Here is a 24616-nt window from a genome sequence, read left to right as displayed (position 1 = left end):
AAAAGAAAATACATAATAGGGCAACACAACATATACAATTTAACTACATAAGCACTGGCTTACATAAGCACAGAGGAGCAGGCCATCCGTGTTGAGCGAGATTCTGTGCGTTCTGCTTCCTCTTCGGATCCGCTTCCAACTCATTGCCGCTCTGAGTGTGATTGCTAATTGCTCTTTCGCTAAGGCGAACAGCAGTGAGGATAGTGGGTATCCCTGCCTCGTGCCCCTGTGCAGTTGGAAGTACTTAGAATTTGTGGTGTTTGGCCGTACGCTCACCATGACCACGTTATATCGAAGTTTCACCCAGGAGGTGAATCATGTTCCAAGCCCGAACCACTCCAGTACCTTTATGAGGTATTTCCATTCGGCTTTAACTCTGTCAAAGTTGTTTTCTGTGTCCAGAGAGACGATCAGCTCTGGTGTTCTCTCCCCGGATGGGGTCATGATCATGTTCAGCAGGTGCCTGGTGTTCCATGTTAGCTGTCTACCTTTGACAAAGCCCGTCTGGTCTTCTGCGACCACCTCTGGGTACGCAGTCCTCTAGCCTTTTGGCTCGGACCTTGGCCAGTATTTTTGCATCGACGTTTAGTAGCACGATGGGCCTGTGGGAACTGCACTCTGTTGGGTCTTTGTCTTTTTTAGGTATCAGCGAGATTGAGGCTTGTGCCAGCATAGGCAGCAGTGTGCCCCTCGCCAGCGAATCTGTGAACACCTCACACAGGTGCGGGGCCAGTACTGTTGCCAATCTTTTGCAAATGTCCACCGGGAAACCGTCCGGTTCTGGAGCCTTTCCCGCCTGCATGGAGCTAATACTTTCCATGGTCTCTCCCAGTTCTAGCGGTGCTCTGAGGCCCCATTTTCTGTCCTCCCCCACAACTGGCGTGTCCAGGCCATCAAGGAACTGCTTCATCTCTGAGTCCACTGTTGGGGGCTCCGAGGTGTACAGCCTCTGATAAAAAGCCTCATAGGCTATGTTGACCTTGTCTGGATCCGTTATTAGTGTGCCTCTGCTATCCCTAATTTGTGCAATCTCCCTTGTGGCTGCCTGCTTTCTCAGCTGGTGTGCCAGCAGGCGGCTGGCCTTGTCTCTGTGCTTGTATAGGGTCCCCTGTGCCTGGCAGAGTTAGTGCACCACTTTCCACAAGGAGAACAGGTCAAAGTCCATCTGTAGATTTTTCCTTTCCATCAGAGGCTTTACGGTCAGGGCCTCAGAGTATTTATGGTCTGCCTCCAGTATGGAGTCAACTAGCTGTTGCCTGGCTGCCCTCTCCTCCCTGTCTCTTCGTCCTTTAAAACCGATAATTTCTCCCCTGGTCACCAACTTTAGAGGATGAGACCTCCCCGTTCTGGTTGTTGGTTGGATACTCGTCTGTGGCCTGCGTTATTTTCTCGCAGAAGGCCATGTCGGCCATTAGGGCCGTGTCGAGCCTCCATGTGGGGCACTGGGCATGGCTCGTCTCCAACCTCACATCCATGTAATGTGGAGCGTGGGCGGAGATTACAAATGCGGAATATTCCGCCTTAACCAGCCCTGGAAGCATTGATTTGCCGACTACAAAGAACTCGATCCGGGAATACACGTTGAGCACTTGGGAGAAGAAGGAGAACTCCTCTCCCCTGGGTGGGTGAAATAACATGGGTCCACCGCCCCCACCTGATCCATAACAAGGCCAAGTTCTTTTGCCATATTGGAGGTTATCATAGCATAGCATTTACAGTGCAGAAGGCGGCCATTCGGCCCATCGAGTCTGCACTGGCTCTTGGAAAGAGCACCCTACCCAAGGTCAACACCTCCATCCTATCCCCATAACCCAGTAACCCCACCCAACACTAAGGGCAATTTTGGACACTATGAGCAATTTATCATGGCCAATCCACCTAACCTGCACATCTTTGGACTGTGGGAGGAAACCGGAGCACCCGGAGGAAACCCACGCACACACGGGGAGGATGTGCAGACTCCGCACAGACAGTGACCCAAGCTGGAATCGAACCTGGGACCCTAGAGCTGTGAAGCAATTGTGCTATCCACAAGGCTACCGTGCTGCTCAATGTCTTTCCCGTTATGGGATTCGACCTGTCCATGGAGTTTTATAAAAGGTTTTGGGGGGGGGACCTGGGGCCTCTGCTGGTGAGGGTATCCAGCGAGGCGAGGGAGTGAGGGGAACTCTCCCCGACACTATCACAGGCTTCCATTTCCCTGAGATTGAAAAAGGACAAGGATCCAGAGCAGTGTGGGTCGTACAGCCCGATGTCGTGACTGAATGTAGACACCAAGTTGTTGGTGAAGGTGTTGGCTTCGCGAATTGAGGACTGTGCCCCGGGGGTGAAAGGTGAGGACCAAACGTTTTTTGTGAAAGGCAGGTGTGTGGAGGCTACTCAATGTAATTCTGCTGCCTTCGGAGGGGCAGGAGGTGGAGGTGGTGGTAGCGATGGACGCGGAGAAGGCGTTTGCCCCGGGTGGAGTGGGAATATCTGTGGAAGCTGCTGGGGCGGTTTGGGTTCGGGCAGGGGTGTATGGACTGGCTCCGGCTGCTGTACAAGGCACCGGTCACAGTGTGCGGTGACCCGAGTGAGTTGGGGATAATTTGGGCTGCATTGGGGGATGAGGCAGGGGTTCCCGCTCTCCCCGTAGCCCTTTGTCTTGGCAATCGAGCCACTAGCAATAGCACTGAGGGCGTCGAGTGATTGGAGGCGGATTGTGCGGGGGGTGCGCTGAGCACAGGGGCTCGCTGTATACAGACGACCTGTTATTATACATTTCGGACTCACTGGGTGGTATTGGGGGGTTTATGGTGGTTCTGGAGGATTTGGGCAGGTTTTCTGGGTACAAGTTGAACATGGAAAAGAGCGAGGTGTTCCGACTGAGGTTAGAGGGTGGGAGAGGAGATTCAGAGAGCTGCTGTATAAGGTAGTGGGGGTGAGTTTTAGCTACTTGGGCATTCACGCGGGGTTAGGCGCAGTTGCACAAGTTGTCTTTGACCCGGTTGGTGGAGCAGGTGAAGGGATGGGATGTGCTGTCGCTGTCACTGGCGGGACGGGCGCAGACAGTGAGAATGACGGGGCTGCCAAGGTTTCTGTTCGTGTTTCTGAACCTCCCAATCTTTGTCCCAAAGGCATTCTTTTAAAAGGTCAATGCGTTGATTTCTGGAGTTTGTGTGGGCGCGGAAGACCCCGCGAGTCAAGAGGGCTTTTTTGGAGTGAGGGTGAGGCGGGGGAACAAGTTTAACGCCATTGTTAACAGCGCTGTCATAATATACACCAGTATATCATGGTGCAGACACACACACTGATGGACACACAGCAAGACCAATCAACACACACAACACCGCAGCCAATCACCAGTTAGAGCACACTCACTATAAAGACAGGGGGCATCAGAGTTCCCGCTCATTCGGGATGCAGCCACTTAGAAGGACAGAGCTTACAGCTTACAGCACAGACCTTCACCATGTGCTGAGTGCATAGACTGGTTAGGACAGGCATAGGTCTTTAGTTTAATCTAACGTCGTGTTAACCCACAGTGAAAGTATGTTCAACAGTTTCTAACTTAATAAAATAGTGTTGCACTATTTTGAGTGTTGGTGGCCTGTATGTGTTCCACGGATGCAGAGCACCCAACACATCAAGCGCCTCTGCCGTTCTCCCCGGCCAGACACTCCGTGAGCCCAGTGGTGGTGTCGGCCTTGAGGGTCTGGGAGCGGTGGAGGCAGAATCTGGGCCTAGAGGGGGTCTCGGCATGGGCACCGATTTGTGACAACCATAGGTTTACGTCGGGGGTGCCGGATGTGAGATTTCTGGGGTGGCAGCAGGCAGGGATTGAGCGATTCAGTGACCTGTGAAAAGGGGGCAGATTCGTGAAGTTCTGGCAGGAGTTTGCAGACGTAATGTCTGAGTTGCTGGGGGTGAAGTTGGCCCCAAGTCGGGAGGTGACGATATTTGGGATGTCGGATGATCTGGGAGTCCAGGGGAGGAGAGAGGCCGATGTTTGGGATTTTGCCCCCCTGATAGCCGGAGACGGATCTTACTTGGATGGAGGGGCTCGCAGCTGCTGAAAGCACGGTGTGTGGCTGAGCCACCTGGCAGAATCCCTGAGGCTGGAGAAGGTCGCTGCATGGCCCTGCCATGGAGGCCCTTGCAGTGGGCCTGGGTGGCATTACCCCCTTGGCCCAGCGTGAGGTCCACCACGTCTGGTTCACGGTTGCTGAGACCACAAGTGATCCGTGCGCACATGAATTTCGTCCGCGGGAACAGGGGAATCATGGGAGGACGGAGCATAAAGACTCATTTATATTTATTTACATCCCGCTGTTGGTGTGGATTGTGGACCTCGTTCACACCGCCAGCGGGAGTTCAGAGTGTGGCGTTCGGATTGGGCACCTGTGCTGATCTCGATTTTCCCCCAACGTCCGAATCTCCGTCCCATCAGGGAACGCATTCCGGGCGTCCCGGAACGACGAGTCCGGCCCAAGAAACTTTTATTTGGCTGAAAGCTGGATTCAGTGGATACTTGGTTTGGGAAGAAATATCAGAGATCAGACACGGTGTGAGCAGAAACTGGGCAGCATCTCATTGGCCTCCAATACCCGTATCAAAAAAAAAAATCAGCTATTCGTGAATTTTGATGCTTATATTTATTTTTTAATATTCTCCATGAACCTTTTCCAATAATCATTTGCAAAGTACAACGCTACACAGCTAAACAGGCAACCTTTATCTGGTTTGGTTTAATAACAAATGTCATCTTCATCTGTACAAATCATTACTAATAATATTTTTAACCATATGTGCTGCTACATTCCATTTGGAAATTGTGAGGAATTCAGGCAATGTTGGTAGTTGTGATTTGGGGAGAGGAAAAGGAAGCAACTTAAACAACGTCATGGATGAATAAAAGCAAATTACTGCGGATGCTGGAATCTGAAACGAAAGAGAAAATGATGGAAAATCTCAGCAAGTCTGGCAGCATCTGTAGGGAGAGTAAATAGCTCTTTTTCAGCATTTTCTCTTTCGTTTCAGATTCCAGCATCCGCAGTAAATTGCTTTTATCCAGTGGTTAGCTCACTGCCACCTCTCTTCCAGGAATGCCTACCCTGACGAAGTACTGCTACTCGAAAACGTTAGCTCGTTTCTCTCCCTACAGATGCTGGCAGACTTGCTGAGATTTTCCAGCATTTTCTCTTTCGTTTCATGGATGAATAAATTAGGCAGCCTTGGCGAAACCCACTTGGTTGTTTCCTCGATCAAAAATGGAATAGTAGACTCCAATGAAAACATCTCCAAGAATCCAGAGGTCATCATTCATGTTCTCAAATCCGCTCATACAATTTTGCTTTCCATTGTATGTTTTCTGCAAGTAAAGTAATAAAGAACAAATTAGCCGATTTTCCTACATTTGTTTGCTTCTAAGATTACACTTGCTTTCTTATCAACTCAGCCCAACGCATCACACAAGCTTGCCATCCTCACATTGATACTGTATACACCTCCCGCTGCCTCAGGAAGGCAGACAGCATTATCAGAGACCCGTCCCGCACAGACTTTGCCTTCTTGCAGTCTCTTCCATCAGGAGGAAGATACAGAAGTCTGAAGACCCGCACATCCAGACATAGGAAGAGTTTTCTCCCCACAACTACTAGACTCCTCATCGACTCCCCCTCGGACTGATCTGTTCCCTGTAAGAACACTATTCACGACGCCCTATGCTGCTCTTGCTCATGCATTTGCTTTGTTTGGCCCCTTGTTCCGCACTGTAACCAATCACTGTTTGTCGATGTACCATTTGTCAACGTATTCTGTCGATTATTCTTTTTTGTCTATTGTGTACGTACTGTGTACGTACTTGGCCGCAGAAAAATACTTTTCACTGTACTTTGGTACATGTGGCAATAAATCAAATGAAATCAAATAAAATAAAATATGGTATTATACGCAAACATATTGCATTACATAAAAACATACTTATTTGACAGATAGGAAACAAAGTATCTGCCCCGAACTTCACGATGAGCAGAACACCCTGATGTTTCCTTGGAAAATAGACCAAAGCATTTTGCACAATGAATTAATTTGAAGGGAAAGTGTCTGTGGTAAGGGAAAATCCAGCAAAAAACCTTCACTTCTTTAAAATTAATTTTGGAGTACCCAATTTGTTTTTCCAAGAAGTTGAACCGTGACATCACAGCCTGCAGGTAAGGGATTGGCTGTGACTGGTAAGTAGTTTTTCTTTTATTTTCCCTCAGGTGTTATCGTGCGGGGCGCAGAGGTTGCTGAGTGAGTGCTTGCTGAGAAGGGGAGTGAATAACAGGTAAGCTCTTTCTTTCTTTTTCTTTTTTTATCTAGAGGGGATGGCAGGGAAGGTAGTGCAATGTTCCTCCTGCAGAATGTTTGAGGTGAGGGACGCCGTCAGTGTCCCTGCTGATTTCATCTGTGGGAAGTGCACCCATCTCCAGCTCCTCAGAAACTACGCTAGGGAACTGGAGCTGGAGCTGGATGAACTTCGGATCATTCGGGAGACAGAGGTGGTCATAGATAGAAGCTTCAGGGATGTAGTTACTCTGAAGAATAAAGATGGATGGGTGACGGTGAGAGGGGCTGGGAGGAAGCAGTCAGTACAGGGGTCCCCTGTGGTCGTTCCCCTTAGTAACAAGTATACCGCTTTGGATACTGTTGGGGGGGGGGGACTTACCAGGGGTAAGCCATGGGGTACAGGTCTCTGGCACAGAGTCTGTCCTTGTTGCTCAGAAGGGAAGGGGGGAGAGGAGTAGAGCATAAGTAATTGGAGACTCCATAGTTCGGGGGATAGATAGGAGATTCTGTGGGAACGAGAGAGACTCGCGGTTGGTGTGTTGCCTCCCAGGTGCCAGCGTGTGTGATGTCTCGGTTCGTGTTTTCGGGATCCTTAAGGGGGAGGGGGAGCAGCCGCAAGTCGTGGTCCACATAGGTACCAACGACATAGGTAGGAAAAGGGATAGGGATGTAAGGCAGGAATTCAGGGAGCTAGGGTGGAAACATAGATCTAGGACAAACAGAGTTATTATCTGTGGGTTGTTACCCATGCCACGTGCTAGCGAGACGAGGAATAGGGAGAGAGAGGAGTTGAACACGTGGCTACAGGGATGGTGCAGGAGGGAGGGTTTCAGATTTCTGGATAATTGGGGCTCATTATGGGGTCGGTGGGACCTCTACAAATGGGATGGTCTACACCTGGACCAGAGGGGTACCAATATCCTGGGGGGGGGAAATTTGTTAACGCTCTTCGGGAGGGTTTAAACTAGTTCAGCAGGGGCTTGGGAACCTGAATTGTAGCTCCAGTATACAGGAGTTTGAGAGTAGTGAGGTCATGAGTAAGGTTTCAAAGTTGCAGGAGTGTACCGGCAGACAGGAAGGTGGTTTAAAGTGTGTCTTCTTCAATGTCAGGAGCATCCGGAATAAGGTGGGTGAACTTGCGGCATGGGTTGGTACCTGGGACTTCGATGTTGTGGCCATTTCGGAGACATGGATAGAGCAGGGACAGGAATGGTTGTTGCAGGTGCCGGGGTTTAGATATTTCAGTAAGCTCAGGGAAGGTGGTAAAAGAGGGGGAGGGGTGGCATTGTTAGTCAAGGACAGTATTACGTTGGCAGAAAGGATGTTTGATGAGGACTCGTCTACTGAGGTAGTATGGGCTGAGGTTAGAAACAGGAAAGAAGAGGTCACCCTGTTAGGGATTTTCTATAGGCCTCCGAAAAGTTCCAGAGATGTAGAGGAAAGGGTTGCAAAGATGATTCTGGATAGGAGCGAAAGCAACAGGGTAGTTGTTATGGGGGACTTTAACTTTCCAAATATTGACTGGAAACGCTATAGTTCGAGTACTTTAGATGGGTCCGTTTTTGTCCAATGTGTGCAGGAGGGTTTCCTGACACAGTATGTAGATAGGCCAACGAGAGGCGAGGCCATATTGGATTTGGTACTGGGTAATGAACCAGGCCAGGTGTTAGATTTGGCGGTAGGTGAGCACTTTAGTGACCACAATTCGATTACGTTTACTTTAGTGATGGAATGGGATAGGTATATACCGCAGGGCAAGAGTTATATCTGGGGGAAAGGCAATTATGATGCGATGAGGCAAGACTTAGGATGCATCGGATGGAGAGGAAAACTGCAGGGGATGGGCACAAAGGAAATGTGGAGCTTGTTCAAGGAACAGCTACTGCGTGTCCTTGGTAAGTATGTACCTGTCAGGCAGGGAGGAAGTGGTCGAGCAAGGGAACCGTGGTTTACTAAAGCAGTCGAAACACTTGTCAAGAGGAAGAATGAGGCTTATGTAAAGATGAGACATGAAGGTTCAGTTAGGGTGCTCGAGAGTTACAAGTTAGCTAGGAAGGACCTAAAGAGAGCGCTAAGAAGAGCCAGGAGGGGACATGAGAAGTCTTTGGCAGGTAGGATCAAGGATAATCCAAAAGCTTTCTATAGGTATGTCAGGAATAAAAGAATGACTAGGGTAAGAGTAGGGCCAGTCAAGGACAGTAGTGGGAAGTTGTGCTTGGAGTCCGAAGAGATAGGAGAGGTGCTAAATGAATATTTTTCGTCAGTATTCACACAGGAAAAAGACAATGTTGTCGAGGAGAATACTGAGATTCAGGCTACTAGACTAGAAGGGCTTGAGGTTCATAAGCAGGAGGTGATGGCAATTCTGGAAAGTGTGAAAATAGATAAGTCCCCTGGGCCGGATGGGATTTATCCTAGGATTCTCTGGGAAGCTAGGGAGGTGATTGCTCAGTCTTTAGCTTTGGTCTTTAAGTCATCTTTGTCTACAGGAATATTGCCAGAAGACTGGAGGATAGCAAATGTTGTCCCCTTGTTCAAGAAGGGGAGTAGAGACAACCCCGGTAACTATAGACCAGTGAGCCTTAGTTCTGTTGTGGGCAAAATCTTGGAAAGGTTTATAAGAGATAGGATGTATAATCATCTGGAAAGGAATAATTTGATTAGAGATAGTCAACAGTTTTGTGAAGGGTAGGTCATGCCTCACAAACCTTATTGAGTTATTTGAGAAGGTGACCAAACAGGTGGATGAGGGTAAAGCAGTTGATGTGGTGTATATGGATTTCAGTAAAGCGTTTGATAAGATTCGCCATGGTAGGCTATTGCAGAAAATACGGAGGCATGGGATTTAGGGTGATTTAGCAGTTTGGATCAGAAATTGGCTAGCTGGAAGAAGACAAAGGGTGGTGGTTGATGGGAAATGTTCAGCCTGGAGTCCAGTTACTAAGGTGTACCACAAGGATCTGTTTTGGGGCCACTGCTGTTTGTCATTTTTATAAATGACCTGGACGAGGGCGTAGAAGGATGGGTGAGTAAATTTGCAGATGACACTAAAGTTGGTGGAGTTGTGGACAGTGCGGAGGGATGTTACAAGTTACAGAGGGACATAGATAAGCTGCAGAGCAGGGCTGAGAGGTGGCAAATGGAGTTTAATGCAGAAATGTGTGAGGTGAGTCATTTTGGAAGGAATAACAGGAAGACAGAATACTGGGCTAATGATAAAATTCTTGGTAGTGTGGATGAGCAGAGAGATCTCGGTGTCCATGTACATAGATCCCTGAAAGTTGCCACCCAGGTTGAGAGGGTTGTTGAGAAGGCATACGGTGTGTTAGCTTTTATTGGTAGAGGGATTGAGTTTCAGAGCCATGAGGTCGTGTTGCAGCTGTACAAAACTCTGGTGCGGCCGCATTTGGAGTATTGCGTGCAATTCTGATCGCCACATTATAGGAAGGATGTGGAAGCATTGGAAAGGGTGCAGAGGAGATTTCCCAGAAGATCTTATGAGGGAAGGCTGAGGGACTTGAGGCTATTTTCGTTAGAGAGAAGAAGGTTAAGAGGTGACTTAATTGAGGCATACAAGATGATCAGAGGATTAGATAGGGTGGACAATGAGAGCCTTTTTCCTTGGATGGTGATGTCTAGCATGAGGGAACATAGCTTAAAATTGAGGGGAGATAGATATGGGACAGATGTCAGAGGTAGGTTCTTTACTCAGAAGTAGTAAGGGTGTGGAATGCCCTGCCTGCAACAGCAGTGGAGTCGCCAACACTAAGGGTATTCAAATGGTCATTGGATAGACATATGAACGATAAGGGAATAGTGTAGATGGGCTTTAGAGTGGTTTCACAGGTCAGCATAACATCGAGGGCCGAAGGGCCTGTACTGCGCTGTAATGTTCTATGTTATTACTATAAACATTGTTTCTTGTGTCTGTTTGATGACTTGTTTGTTGCCAGCGGGTGGGGTGGGGAGGGGTGTTAGGGGGAGAAAACGAGGAAAAAATTGTTAAACTATGTGGAGCGCGTTATGTTTGTTGAATGATTCAGTGTTTATGTCCATGTGTGTTCTGGTTTGAATAACATGTTTTTTTAAAACAACCACACTTTTCCTGAACATTACTCACAGAGTCAGCTGACGTCAGGGCTCAATGTAAAGACCGGGCCATGCCATTGCACTGAAACCTGTTCTAAAACCAGTAACCCTGAGATGGTGTACGGGGCTGTGGAAATTCCGGCAGCCTAAGGGTTAAAACGTACCTTGAGCACATAAGCAGAAGAAGAAACGGGATAATCAATTCCATTGATGACGAATGTCACATCGGGCATGCTGGACACGGAATTGCAGGAGACGTAATACTGTAGAACAGAGAAAGAAGAAGTTAACAGTGATATAATCTGAAGGGGATTAGCTCTCATCTATGTTTAAATTGAATTATTGACCAAACGTTAGCTCTGAGAATTTACTTAATTTTAGCATAAGTGTAAAATATCGTTATCAATGCATCTGAACCTCCTTTAATATAAGAAACTTCTGTACATTAAGATTTGAGGTGAAATTATCTCCTTCCCATGATAAAATACAATGCAAATTACCCATGGGCCATTTAATGGGCCGGCGCCAATCGCACGCAGTATTTTCTGAATAGGTGCGGTAGGTCCAACGATCAGAGAGGTTCCAGTATCGACAATGGCCTGACAACCACTTTGGCAAGCCACCACCTGGCCATTTAGTTTCACACTAGGAAGTAAAAGGACATTCATAGTTAGGTGACCTGTTTTGTAAATCTAATTGACAACTGAGATTAATGTGTGCAAATGTGTGCATTGTGCATCAAGATGATTATTATACTTGAGGGAAATATAAGACATAGCATTCGGATTGTGTTTTTGAATCTCTCCCAGAATTTGCTGGGAATTCTGTTTCAAAACATTCTTCATCCTCAAAAGTCTATTCAAAACTCAATTCCTTAACTGTGCCTTTAGATACTTTATTCTTTGAATTCCCTTAATCCCCGCTTCACCCACTGATTAACCTTTAGAGTGCCTTGAGATGTTGCTGTGTGGTAAAAGGGCACAACATACCTGGTTGTAGTTGACTTGCATTTAAGCAGCCCCAACATTAATTGGGGATTGTCTTTCCAAGCAGTTGGATCAATATTTGTTGAGCAGGGGGGGGTTAAGGGTGAGAGAGGTATTGATCATGCAACGTGATCTTCCAACCAGGTGGATAGGGAAGATATAGAGAATCATCAGGAGGTATGGGGCAGAAGACCATGAGAGCACAATGGAGCAGGGAGTACAGGCCAAGTGAGCTTCTCTTGCTTTGAACCTGAATAACTCTGGATTATGCATTTCCCAGCTGATTCCTGATATTTCTCTTTGACACGGCTGTAATGTTAAACTACCCAGCAAGCACTGTGCAACATTAACCTCTTTATAAATTATTCCGGCACAAAACACATCATTGCAGCTGAATTCTATCTCGAACATGTAACATTTGTTAATAGGCATTTACTTACCCGTCCAGACGGATTTGCCAGTATCCTTGTAGGGTGACGGGAACCCAGTTAATTTGACCTGTGTAATGGTTTGGATCAACTCCACCAAATACAACTTCACTTCCAGACTGACCATTCTCTCTGTAAATCAACGGTTAAAAATGAATTAAATCTGGAATTGTGCAGGTGCAGAATTTCTGTCAGCTTCTACGATCACATCATATTAGCCTTTTGTCAAATATGTGCCTGAAAATAGTTGTTAACCTGCTGGAAAACTTTCTGTAAAGTCTAGAGAATGTGGTGACTAATGAGTAGGGCGCAACTATATCCTACCACAGCAGTGTGAATCCACATGGTTTTAAATGTTTGCATCGTGATCTAGTCAGATTTATTTGATTTGTTGCTCTGATCAGGAATGGGGAACAGCCTGAGCAGAAAATGGAAGCGGATTCAAGAGTAAATTACAAAAGGGAATTGGGTATATGTTGGGGAAAGGGTTATGGTGGATGGGCAGGGGAGTAAGACTAATTGGATAGTTCCTTCAAAGCGCTAGCACAAGCACAATGGGCCAAATGGCCTCTTTCTATGCTGCATGTGATTCTATTCATTAAAGTCCACAGGGCTGGAATCAAATCTAGAGTGGGTTCACTGCCTAGGGTGGCAGGATGGGCCGAGGAATGATTGTCAGAGCAAAGCCAGGGAGGAAAACTGGAGCAGAACAGAAGAGGATTCTTAAAAGGGGCATAAGCAATTCAAAGACATCAAATATTTTTTTCCAAGTGAGGCTTTCCATGAGCTGTGGCCCTCCAGGAGAAACGATGAGCCCAAAGGGACGTAGCGATGACCACTGCTAGCCCTCACACTGCCAACTGAGCTTTTATTGCTTCCTATTTCTGACCCCAAGTACTGCTGCTTGCATCTGGATCCCCTGTTGGTGATGGTCCCAAAGCAGAACGGAGGGAAATTGGCTGGTTTCCCTGACCCTGGCCTCTCCCACCATCATTTGAATACACGGAGTGGCGGACAGTCAGGTGGCTAAAATCCCTGTCAGATGGGGCAGGGAGCTGGAAGAAACTTTGCTGCAGTGCAGATGGGGAGTGGAGTTCTGTCTACAGGCATCCCATCCTTACTTTACTTAATTTCCCAATGCTGTATCGCCTATTGAATTATGCCAGAGAAAAATCCAGGTGTTGATAAAGAGAGGTTGAAGAAAAGGGCAAGTTTGGTGCAGGTTATGTTAGATGCTCTTTATGAAGAGATTAATTAGTGAATGTTAAAAAATACTTCACCTGGTCAGGTAAAAAGCAAACAGAGGCTGCTCCACCAGATGCTCGGACATCATGTTATCGAAAACAGCTGTGGCACCTGATACGGCATAATTTGGATATCCCAATCCCACAATTCCATCAAATTTAGCGTAGTAAAGGAAAGTGCCAGGCTCAGTCATACTTAAACCAAATTCTTGGTGGGTGATATCAATGTTGCCGACCTAATCGAAAAGAAGACAGTTTAAATATTTACAGTAGGTCGTCCTGTAAGAAGGTCAAGTTAACATATGAACCCATTAGAGTATTGCCAGTTTCTTGGCCTCTGCTGTTTAAAATTGCCCTTGGAAGGTATCGAGCCTCCGGCTGCTCCTCACTGGGTAAATTGTCTTCGGAATGTGAAGATAGGGATATAAACACTCTGTTCTGAAAGTTTCTGCTGCAATGTCTCAGTCATTGGGCACTAATGTATCTTCAGAATTCTCCCTCTGTGTTTCCGAAAAGGGCCAGAATGTGGTGACTAGGGGCTTTTCACAGCTACTTCATTGGAGTGTTTAATGTAAGCCTACTTGTGACAATAAAGATTATTAGTGGGGCGAGGCACTGCAGTTTCTATTTGGGCAGATGTGGGCCCCACTAGCCAATCCCACTGAAGAAACAAATCATATTTTTAAAGAGTTTCCGGAACATTGTGTCTTCCTCCAGGAGCTGAGGAAGATATGTGATGTGAGAAATAAAGGGTTAGCACAATTACTTTGAGTTATAAAGTGAGATACATTTTTCAAAGCTGTTTCTTTTGCTGTACTTTTCCATAACCTTTATCTCACACATTGGCTAGTTGTTCTTGTTGTGTTCTAGAACTGTAGGTGTTTATCTTTATTTTTCACATTTCGTACTTTCCCACTAGCTGTGAGAATATGATGGAATGTGCTCAATGGGGACACATTGAAAGCCAAGAGCAGTCAAAATAGGCTTTGACACGCATCCAGACAAAGCTGTATTGTGTATACATGTATGTTATTGTAGCTGCACATTGAGAGATTTTGTGACTCTAATTAAAAAAAATTCTGACTTTAACCATTTCTGGTCCCACAACATATGGAGAAGATGTCAGAGGAAACCTTCCAAACTCCCAGGTGGGCATCGGAGTTCCTGACCACATGGCTCAGGTGTGCACCCATAGTTGGCAGTTGCACTGAATTCATCAATTCTAATGAGATGCACTAACACTAGCCTCAAAGGCTCGAGTGGGTCAACGTGCCAAAGATTGCGGACTTGACAGTGTTTGCAAATTAAAACTTCTTCTCATGCTGCACCTTCTGACATTGTTTAGATATCCCAAAATGTTTCACAGCCAATGAGTTACATTCAAAGTGCACCCAGTTACTGTCTGTCACTAAGGTGCGTGCGACCCAGCACTTAATCAAATATTTTTTTTTTTCCAAAATCTTTTTATTGGCTTTTCTCATATTTATAAACAGTTGTTGTGTATATACATTACATTTTTCTTGCCCACGCTAATTTACTTTATTGTACAGAGAGGTTTGTTTTGTCCTGCATTTAACTAACTCTATGTACATTTTGTTGCCCTCTGGATCTGTCTATGATTCCCACCCCCTTCCTCCTCCCCCCCCCCCCCCATTGGCTTCAGAACCCTTCCTCTTCTCTTGTGGGTCCTCCCCCCCCCCCCCCCCCCCCCCCCCCAGGTTGCACAGTCCTCTGGTTCTTCGTCTTTTTTTCCCCTGACTTACTCCTCGTTGCTGCCCTCGAACAGGTTTTGGAACAGGCCGACAAACTGCCCCCAAGTATCCAGGAAGCCTTCCTCTGACCCTCGGGTGGCGTACTTAATCTTCTCCAGGTGGAGAGATTCCGAGAGGTCAGCGAGCCAGTCTGCAGCTGTGGGTGGTGCTGCCGATCGCCAGCCGAGCAAGATTCTCCGCCGTGCGATTAGGGAAGCGAAATCAAGAGCGTTGGCCTCCTTCCCCATGTGTAACTCTGGCTGCTCTGATACCCTGAAGATTGCCACTATTAAGCATGGCTTCACCCTCACCCCCACAACCTTGGACAGCGCCTCAGAGAAGGCTGTCCAGAACCCAGCAAGCTTGGGGCAAGCCCAAAACATGTGGGTGTGGTTGGCCGGGCCCCTCTGGCACCACTCACATTTGTCCTCCACCTCCGGGACGAACCTGCTCATTCGGGTTCTGGTCAGGTGCGCTCTGTGCACCACTTTGAGCTGCATTAGGCTGAGCCTTGCGCAGGAGGAGGTGGAGCTCACCCTGCTCAGTGCTTCGCTTCAGAGTCCCCATCCTACCACTGTCCCCAGTTCGTCCTCCCATTTTTGTCTGGTCTCGTCCAGTGGAGTCCCGGCTCTGTCCAGTAGCTGTCCGTATATTTTCCCACATAGCCCCCCCTTCTCGCTGCTTGTGCCTATCAGGTCCTCTAGCAGTGTGCTTTCTGGGGCCCTGGGGTACCCTACTGTCTCTGCAGAGGAAGTGTTTTATTTGGAGGTGTCTCAATTCCTGTCCTTTGCTAGTTTCCACTTTCTCGTCAGTTCGTCCAGTGTCGCCAGTCTGCGCCCTACGTAGAAGTCCCCGACCGTCAGTGTACCCCCGTCCTGCCTCCATCCTTTGAAGGTGGTATCCAGCATGGCTGGGGGGAATCTGTGATTGTCGCAGATGGGGGCCATAAGGGACATTTTGGTTATCCCGAAGTGCTGTCTCAACTGGGTCCACATTCTCAGCGTGGCCGCTACCACTGGGCTCGTTGTGTACCGTGTTGAGGAGGATGGGAGTGCTGCTGTGGCCAGGGCCCGGAAGGTCGTTCCTTTACAGGGTGCCTCCTCCATTTGTACCCAATCTGTGTCAGGGTCTTGTACATCCCCTCACTCTTTCTGCCGTTGCTGCCCAGTGGTAGTATTGTAGGTTTGGTAAGGCCAAGCCCCCTTTGACTTTTCCTCTTTGCAGTGTCGGTTTGGGAATTCTCGGGTTCTTACCCCCCCCCCACACACAAACGCCATGATTAGCCTGTCTATGTTTTGGAAAAAGGCCTTGGGATGAAGATCAGGATGGATCTAAACAGGAAGTGGAACCTTGACAGTATGTTTATCTTGATCGTCTGCGTTCTCCCTGCCAGGGAGAGTGGGAGTGAGCCCCACCGTTGAAGGTCTTTTCTTACTTCCTCCACCGGGCTGGTCAGGTTCCACTTGTGGATCTCAAATCACAGATTCATAGAATTTACAATGCAGAAGGCCTCTGTGTCCAATCTCTGGCTGTTTGGATCCCCAGGTAACGGAATCTGCTCTTTGCTGTTTTAAACGGGAGCCCCTTCAGCTCTGTCCCTCCCCCTTTTGGGTTCACTGGGAATGTCTCGCTTTTGCCCAGGTTAAGTTTATAGCCCGAGAAGGTTCCAAACTCTTTCAGTATTTGCAGTATTGCCTTCAGTCCCTCCTGTGGCTTCGAGACGTAGAGGAGGAGGTCATCTGCATAGAGTGAGACTCTGTGCTCTCTGTCTCCTCTCCGGATTCCCTTCCAGCTTTTTGCATCCAGCAGGGCTATCGCCAGTGGTTCGATCACGAGCGTGAACAAGAGTGGGGACAATGGGCAGCCCTGTCTTGTTCCTCTCTGTAGCAGGATGTATTCAGAGCTTTGGACACTTGCTTTGGGAGCGTTGTACAGGAGCCTCACCCAGGCGGTGAATCCCGCTCCTATCCATGAGTCTCACGGGGGTCGGGATGATCGACCGTCCTGTGGAGCTTGTAGAATATGAGCTCCCTCGATAAGGGGACAGCGGACACCATGTGTCTTTGTACAAATAGAGTCGGCCCGTTAGGCACCGACTACAGAAGGCCCAGTAGGGGACTACTGCAGCTGTACACAATAGTTAACGTGTTAAATAAAATAAGTGATGTTTCTCTCTAAAACGCGGTGTGGATTCTTCGTTTTCCCCTTACAAAAATGACCCAGATGAAGGAATTGAGCATTGTATACAACTGCTGATGACATAAAGTTAGCAGGGATAGTACGTAGTGCAGATGGAAGGTCATTCTTGCAAAGGAACACAAATAGAATAAGTGAATGGCCATTCTGACTTCAATGTGGGTATGAGGTCATCCACTTTGGCAAATATTTTCCACTGTCCCCTTATCGAGGGAGCTCATATTCTACAAGCTCCGCGGGACGGTCGATCATCCCAATCCCGTGAGACCCGCGTGGGTTATAACAGTCATCAAAAAACATGGCAAAAAACTGAGGTCCCAGAGCAGATCCCTACCACATTCCACCTTCCACATACATATCCTTTATCTCCACTCTCTGCATCCTACCTCCCAAACCATTTCTAACCAAAGAATATTTCCCAAATGGTGAGGAGAGTGACTCAGGAGCCCGACAACACAAATCATTAAAAGCCAGTAGGTAGGTACAAAAATCAGTCAGAAAAGCCAATCGATTGCTGGTGTGTAACTCAAGGACGATGAAATACAAAGGACAGGAAGTTGTTCTTCGGTTTTGTATACCCTTGGTCAGGTGCTCAAGGGCAATTAGGGATGGGCAATAAATGTTGACCTAACCAGCGATGTCCACATCCAACAAAAGAATATAAAAAACACAATCTGCGACGCTGACTTCAATTGGGGCAATGAGCCCCTCAGAGATGGGTAATCAGCGAGTTTGACTTACTCTGAGAGTATCATATCCCAGAACACCAGTCATGCTGCCTGTGCCATATTGAATGGAAATATATTTGTTGCCCATCTGAAATGTTGAGGAGTCTTGTGGATTGAACTTGGTGTGATCCCCTACAAGAAAAGCACATTGTATCCACTCAGTTTCAGTAGATGATTCTGTTCATTTCAGTACAACAAGTTGGCCGGGACTAATGGTACAGAGCTATGGTCAAATCCCAGCAGAGCATCTGAGGAATTTAAATTCAATTCATTAAAAATAGATATGGAATAAAAAGCTAGCATTGGTTGTGGTGATTTCCTCTTGGGCTGTGCCTCAGGGTCAAGGATGAGTTTTTGGGTGGGTGGAGTTGGGTTGGGGTGACGATGCCTGTGTGTGGATTCGTTTAACATGGGGTGGTCGTTACAACCTCCACACGGTCCCAACAGAGCGAGGTCTTGACCCAATGGGAGGGAAATCTGGCTGTTTAGCACAGGGCTAAATCGCTGGCTTTGAAAGCAGACCGAGGCAGGCCGATTCGCGGTTCGATTCCTGTAACAGCCTCCCTGAACAAGCGCCGGAATGTGGCGACTAGGGGCTTTTCACAGTAACTTCATTGAAGCCTACTTGTGACAATAAGCTATAGGACAGGGTCTAACACACACAAATCATCCTCCATTCACCTGTCTGCCTGTCAGTGACGTCACTTCTAAAGGGGGTTGTCATTTCCCTCTCCCTCGTGCTTTGCAGTCTCACCCCTGTTAGCACTGCTTCTCTCACCCCTGCTCACCCCGCTGCTGCTCCTCTCCCCCCGCTGCTGCTCCTCACCCCCCGCTGCTGCTCCTCTCTCCCCGCTGCTGCTCCTCTCCCCCCGCTGCTGCTCCTCTACCCCCGCTGCTGCTCTCTCCCCACTGCTGCTCCTCTCCCCACTGCTGCTCCTCTCCCCCCGCTGCTGCTCTCTCCCCACGGCTGCTCCTCTCTCCCCACTGCTGCTCCTCTCTCCCCGCTGCTGCTCCTCTCCCCCCGCTGCTGCACCTCTCCCCCCGCTGCTGTTCCTCTCCCCCGCTGCTGTTCCTCTCCCCCCGCTGCTGCTCCTCTCTCCCCACTGCTGCTCCTCTCTGCCCGCTGCTGCTCCTCTCCCCCCGCTGCTGCTCCTCTCTCCCCGCTGCTGCACCTCTCCCCCCGCTGCTGCTCCTCTCCCCCCGCTGCTGCTCCTCTCCCCCCGCTGCTGCTCCTCTCTCCCCACTGCTGCTCCTCTCTCCCCGCTGCTGCACCTCACCCCCCGCTGCTGCTCCTCTCCCCCCCGCTGCTGCTCCTCTCTCCCCGCTGCTGCACCTCTCCCCCCCGCTGCTGCTCCTCTCCCCCCGCTGCTGCTCCTCTCTCCCCGCTGCTGTTCCTCTCTCCCCGCTGCTGCACCTCTCCCCCCGCTTCTGCCACTCTTGCCAAACCAATCAGTTGCTTCCTCTTGCCCCGTGTCATTTCTGAATCCAAGGGCAATTTAGCGTGGCCAATCGCACATCTTTGGACTGTGGGAGGAAACCGGAGCACCCGGAGGAAACACACGCCGACACGGGGGAGAACGTGCAGACTCCGCACAGACAGTGACCCAAGCCGGGAATCGAACTTGGGACCCTGGAGATGTGAAGCAACAGTGCTAACCACTGTGCCACCGTGCCGCTGGGAGGCCCGCAGCGGGGTTTTACCGTCAACAGGATCGGAAGATCTGGACGGGGAGAACGTCTGGAATATTCTGACCACAGAGCTGGATCCTGAATCAATCCAGCTCCCAGCTTCTTTCGGACACCAGTCATTCCTGATATTTCCGAGGCTGAAGAATTTAATTAGCCAATCATTTGAAATACACAACATGATGTAACAAAGCCAAGCGGGGATTCAGTGTTGAACAATTGCACTATCAGCTCATAATGAAGCAAATCCAAGTCAAGAAGAATAACTGTATCACCTCAAGCTTTTGTGAACCGTTATGCGTTCAAAAAAAGCCAACACGTGCCATTGTGAGAACTGCTATTATCTAGAAGTACTTACTGCAGGCATAACTGGAGCAGTAATCCGATGGAACCCAAAAGTTTGAAGAGCCAGTGTCAAAGACAACAATGAAACTCTGAGGTGGAGTCCCAACGCTGATTGTTCCAGTGTACGACAGCTGTAAGCAAATTAAAAGGAAAATGTATATTTAGGAATGTGTTTTCTCAGAATAATTTAGGGAGTGCATACTAATCAACCCCAATGGGAACGAGTTTTGCATCCATTTTGCAACAAGCTAAAATGTTTCTGTCCTCAGAGTTTAATTAAAACAAACTCCTTCGGTTTTCAAATGTCAAACTAAGATTTTTAAAGATGGCGCTGCCACTTTTAGCAAATATTCCACAGGTTCACGTAGTGAGGCGGCTTAAAAACTTTGTCATAAATGTGTAGGAATGGTGAGTGGCTAACGTCAGTTTCATTAGAGATCTTGAAACTTCATTAATCAGATTCTCTGCCCGAGTTGGTGGTGGAGGCAGAGACCCTAAACTCTTTTAAAAATTACCGTGGGCAACACGGTAGCATGGTGGTTAGCACAATTGCTTCACAGCTCCAGGGTCCCAGGTTCGATTCCCGGCTTGGGTCACTGTCTGTGCGGAGTCTGCACATCCTCCCCGTGTGTGCATGGGTTTCCTCCGGGTGCTCCGGTTTCCTCCCACTGTCCAAGGATGTGCAGGTTAGGGGGATTGGCCATGCTAAATTGCCCTTAGTGTCCAAAATTGCCCTTAGTATTGGGTGAGGTTACTGGGTTATGGGGATAGGGTGGAGGTGTGGGCTTGGGTAGGGTGCTCTTGCCAAGAGCCGGTGCAGACTCGATGGGCCGAATGGCCTCCTTCTGCCCTGTAAATTCTATGAAATCTGCACCTCAAGTGCTGTAAGGTATAGGGCTATGGATCGGTGCAGGAAGGTGGGGTTAGAAAGGGCAGCTGGGTGTCCTCAGGCTGGCATGGACAAGATGGGCCGAACGGCCTCCTTCTGAGCTGTAACTTCTCTCTGAAGAGAATGAGGAGCAGAAGTCAGCTATTCAGCCCCTCGAGCCTGCTCCACCATTCAATAAAATCATGACCGATCTCAGCCCAGCCAATCTGCGCACAGCACGATCCCACAAACAGCACTGTGATGACCAGCAGATTTGTATTAGTAACTTTGGTACAGTGATAACTGTTGGGTAGATCCCCCCTGCTCTGCATCAAAAAGGTGTCTTGGAATTGTTTACATCCATGTGACAGGGCAGACATGGTCCTGGCTTAATGTCCAATCTAATAGAGGGTATCCCTGACAATGCAGCACTCCCTCAGCGCTGTGCTAATATATATCCATCGCAAAATAACCAACTTCAGCACTTGCTGCACTTTTCGGTTTCAGATCCACGTGGCAGCATTAATAAAGGGCAGAATGCAATAAAAACCACCGGGATGTGACTGTTTCAATTCTATTCTGTATGCTGGTCTTCTTTAAAAAGAGTACAGATTACTTACATCCAGGTAGTTTACTAGTGAATCTGTTGAACTCAATGACTGCCCCTTGGATGCTCCACGGAATCTTGAGTAGAGATTGTCTTTGTGTTCTTTCAGAAACTCTTCGAGTAAACCACGTTCCGCCAAGACATCGCGGACAGATTTACCCTTAAATAGTTTCACTCTGCAAGGATCGGAATGCAAATGGATCAACATTCAGGCAGATACGTCCTTCTAAATTAACCAAATATCTTTTTCTACACCTTGCAGTTTCATGTGTACAAGCTATAATCATCTATGTACTATGTTGTGATTGAAGAATTTACAAAAACCAGAGATTGATGAATGAAGGTACACATACAAACTGATCCAAAGTTGGCTTAGTTGCAGTAGACAGTGGGTGATGACAGGCGGCTGCTTTAGTGACTGGAAGCCAGAGCCCAGGGACGTACCCCAGGGATCTGTCCTGGCTTCCCTATTATTCATTATTGATATAAACGACATTGATGACTATGTGAGGGGTAGATCAGTAAGCTCGCGGATGACACAAGGATTGGCCAGGTGGCCGACAGTGAGGATGAGTGTCTGGGGTTACAGGAAGATATAGACGGGATGGCCAGATGGGCCGATTAAGTGGCAGATGGAATTTAACCCTGAAAAGTGTGAGGTGATGCACTTTGGAAGGAGAAATTTGACCAGGAATATTCAATGAACGGCATAACACTGGTTGGTTCTGAGGAACAAAGGGACAGTGGCGTGTTTGACCATATACCTCTGCAGACAGAAGGACAGGTTAATCGGGTGGTGGAAAAGGCATAAGGGACACGTATCTGTAAATCCTGTAAACACTTCATTCCCTGTCTGTCAGGCCATAGTAAGCTACTGCTTTATTTGGATGTTCATGGGAAAACCTACCATAATAATAAATCAAAATTGTCACCATATACATTACAAATTACTTAAGTATTGGCCATATCTATTAATAAATTCAAAAACCAGAATGGTGCAGAAAGAAAAACAATCCTATTCTCCACTGTGTTCCATTGCACAGGGAACTCCCCTTGCACCAACTGAAAATGGACTTTGCAAAAGCGCATTGTGTCTACCTGAAGTTAGAAATTATAGATTTTTTCAATGTTGTGTGTTATGGTGCCTTAGCGAGGCTAAAACATTGATAATGTGCATACAATCTAGTCGCCAAGAAGCAGCTGGTTGCAACATCCCAAGCAGAAGGGACTGAGGGTAAAGCTTATGGAAGCTTATTCACCCAATTTCCTGAGCTTTCGTCGCCATTTTATAACTATGCAACCAGGCATCTGAGTGAAACATTGGGCCCGACAGCAAATCGGCCCATTACGAATCCAGGCATTGTTACTGTTGTGAACAAGTCACAAGCAGGTACAGAGAATAATCTAAAAGGCTCGCGTTGACCTTTATGTCTATAGGACTAGAATACGTGGGGGTAGAAGTCATGTTTCGACTATTCACATCCCTCACACCCGGAGTGTTCTAGGTAGAGGTAGACAAAGTCACCACAGTCCCAGATAACCATAGGCTGCTTTCCCCTTTGAGGGGGAGAGCTGACTGGTGGAGGTTTAACCCGAGGGTCACCACACCTCAGGCGAGGGGCAAGGGTGAGAAGCCGGGACCTTCACCAATAACCGTAGATTTACCAGAATGACACCTTCATTCTGCGTGATTAATTATGAGAGGACCTTGCACACAGCAGCGTTTCATTCCCTCAAATTTAGAAGATTAAGAAGCAATTTGATTAAAGTTTTCAGGACATTAAGGGGAAACGATAGGGGGCGCGATGCTCCCAGCCCCGCGCCGGGCCTGAGAATCGCCTGAACTGCGCCACGCCGCCCCGACGCCAGCGCGCGATTCTCTGAGGTGCGGAGAATCGGCGCCGTTTGCGCCGGCGCGTTTGGCGTGGCGCCGGTCGGGGCCGCTGTCCATGGCCAGGCCGCCGATTCTCCGGCCTGCATGGGCCGAGCGGCCACGCGGATACGACAGAGTCCCGCCGGCGCCGTTCACCCCTGGCCGCTGCCAGCAGGAAGGGTCGGGGGGCGGCCTGTGGGGGAGGGGGGGAGCGGGGCTCCGTTCCCAGGGGGGCCCCCGATGGGGTCTGGCCCGCCATCGGGGCCCACCGATTGGCGGGCCGGCCTCGCCCCCCCCCCCCCGCCCCCCCCGGGCCTACTTTGTTGTGCAGCCGGCCCCTGAACTCCCACGCCATGTTGCATAGGGGCCGGCGCGCTGAAGAAGGCCCCCCCGCATGCGCCGGTTGGCGCGGCGCCCACTTGGCACCGGGAAGGGAAGCTGGAGCGGCGTGAACCGCTCCAGTGCCGTGCTGGCCCCCTGTGGGGGCTAGAATAGGTCGTCCCCGCACCCATTTTGCGCCGTTGTGAAACGTGACGGCGGTCACAACGGCGCAAACACTTTGTTTCCGTTTTGGAGAAACGCGCCCAGGGTAGATAGAGAGAAACCTGTTCCGTTGTTTGAGGTGTCACGGTCTAAGGGAATAGTCTACAGATTACAGCTGCTGAATCTTTCAGGAGTGAAAATTGAGAACACTTCGACACACAAAGGGTGGTAGACGTTTGGAACTCTCCTTCACAACTGGCCGTGGCTGCTAGATCAACGCTATATTTTAAATCTGAGATTGTTTGACTTTTGTTATCCAAAGGTACAAAGGAATAAGTCAAAGGCCGCTGTGTGGACATCACCCACATTGACTGGCAGAACAAGCTCGAGGGGTTAATGACCCACTCCTGTTCCGAATTCCGAATGGTGGAAGAGAGAGATACATAATCGAAACGTTCAAACCAAACACCAAACATTTTGATCGCATTATCGTCTTTTGTGAGGATACATTCAAAGCATATCCAAACTTCAAAACCAAGACTGCTCACAAATCCTCAGCTGACTGGGCAGCTCGGTGGCGCAGTGGTTAGTACTGCTGCATCACGGCGCCTTGGACCCGGGTTCGATCCCGGCCCCGGGTCACTGTCCAAGTTGAGTTTGCACAATCACCCCCTGACTACGTGGTTCTCACCCCCACAAACCAAAAGGATGAGCAGGGTAGAGGGATTGGACGTGCTAAATTCCCCCTTAATTGGAAACATAGAATTGGGCACTCCAAATTTATAATTTAAAAAATTCTTACCTGACTAAACATTCAGAGAGCTGAATGCAAGCAAGTGCAATGAGCAACCACTTCATTTTTGCCTCTTCGAGTAGTTGAAGGACACCACAAGGAAATGTCAAATTCCAATGTGAATGGGTTCTGGTTGTTGCTACTTTTATAGTCATCGGGATCAATCCATTCCGTGGTCTACAGATTTGGATAACAGATCAGGTGATTAAAAGTTTCTCCATAATGGAAAA

At 48.4% G+C, this 24616-nt stretch overlaps 1 protein-coding gene across 1 annotated transcript; it reads right to left on the bottom strand.

The window, feature by feature from the left end:
• Window positions 1-4619: 4619 nt before the first annotated feature.
• Window positions 4620-24503, bottom strand: LOC140393695 (pepsin A-3-like). Its single transcript, XM_072479990.1, has 9 exons — window positions 24396-24503; window positions 21251-21413; window positions 19776-19893; window positions 17745-17863; window positions 13093-13292; window positions 11825-11944; window positions 10899-11043; window positions 10563-10661; window positions 4620-5350 (listed from the first exon to the last, which is right to left on the bottom strand). Exons 1-9 carry the CDS (start codon window positions 24449-24451, stop codon window positions 5204-5206), a joined length of 1167 nt encoding a protein of 388 aa, XP_072336091.1. The 5' UTR covers window positions 24452-24503; the 3' UTR covers window positions 4620-5203.
• Between the last annotated feature and the right edge of the window lie 113 nt (window positions 24504-24616).

The sequence above is a fragment of the Scyliorhinus torazame genome, chromosome 17, assembly GCF_047496885.1.
Source record: "Scyliorhinus torazame isolate Kashiwa2021f chromosome 17, sScyTor2.1, whole genome shotgun sequence".
In the NCBI taxonomy this organism is placed as follows: domain Eukaryota; kingdom Metazoa; phylum Chordata; class Chondrichthyes; order Carcharhiniformes; family Scyliorhinidae; genus Scyliorhinus; species Scyliorhinus torazame.
Note: the sequence above shows the minus strand (reverse complement) of the source record. Positions and strands in the feature narration are given on the sequence as shown.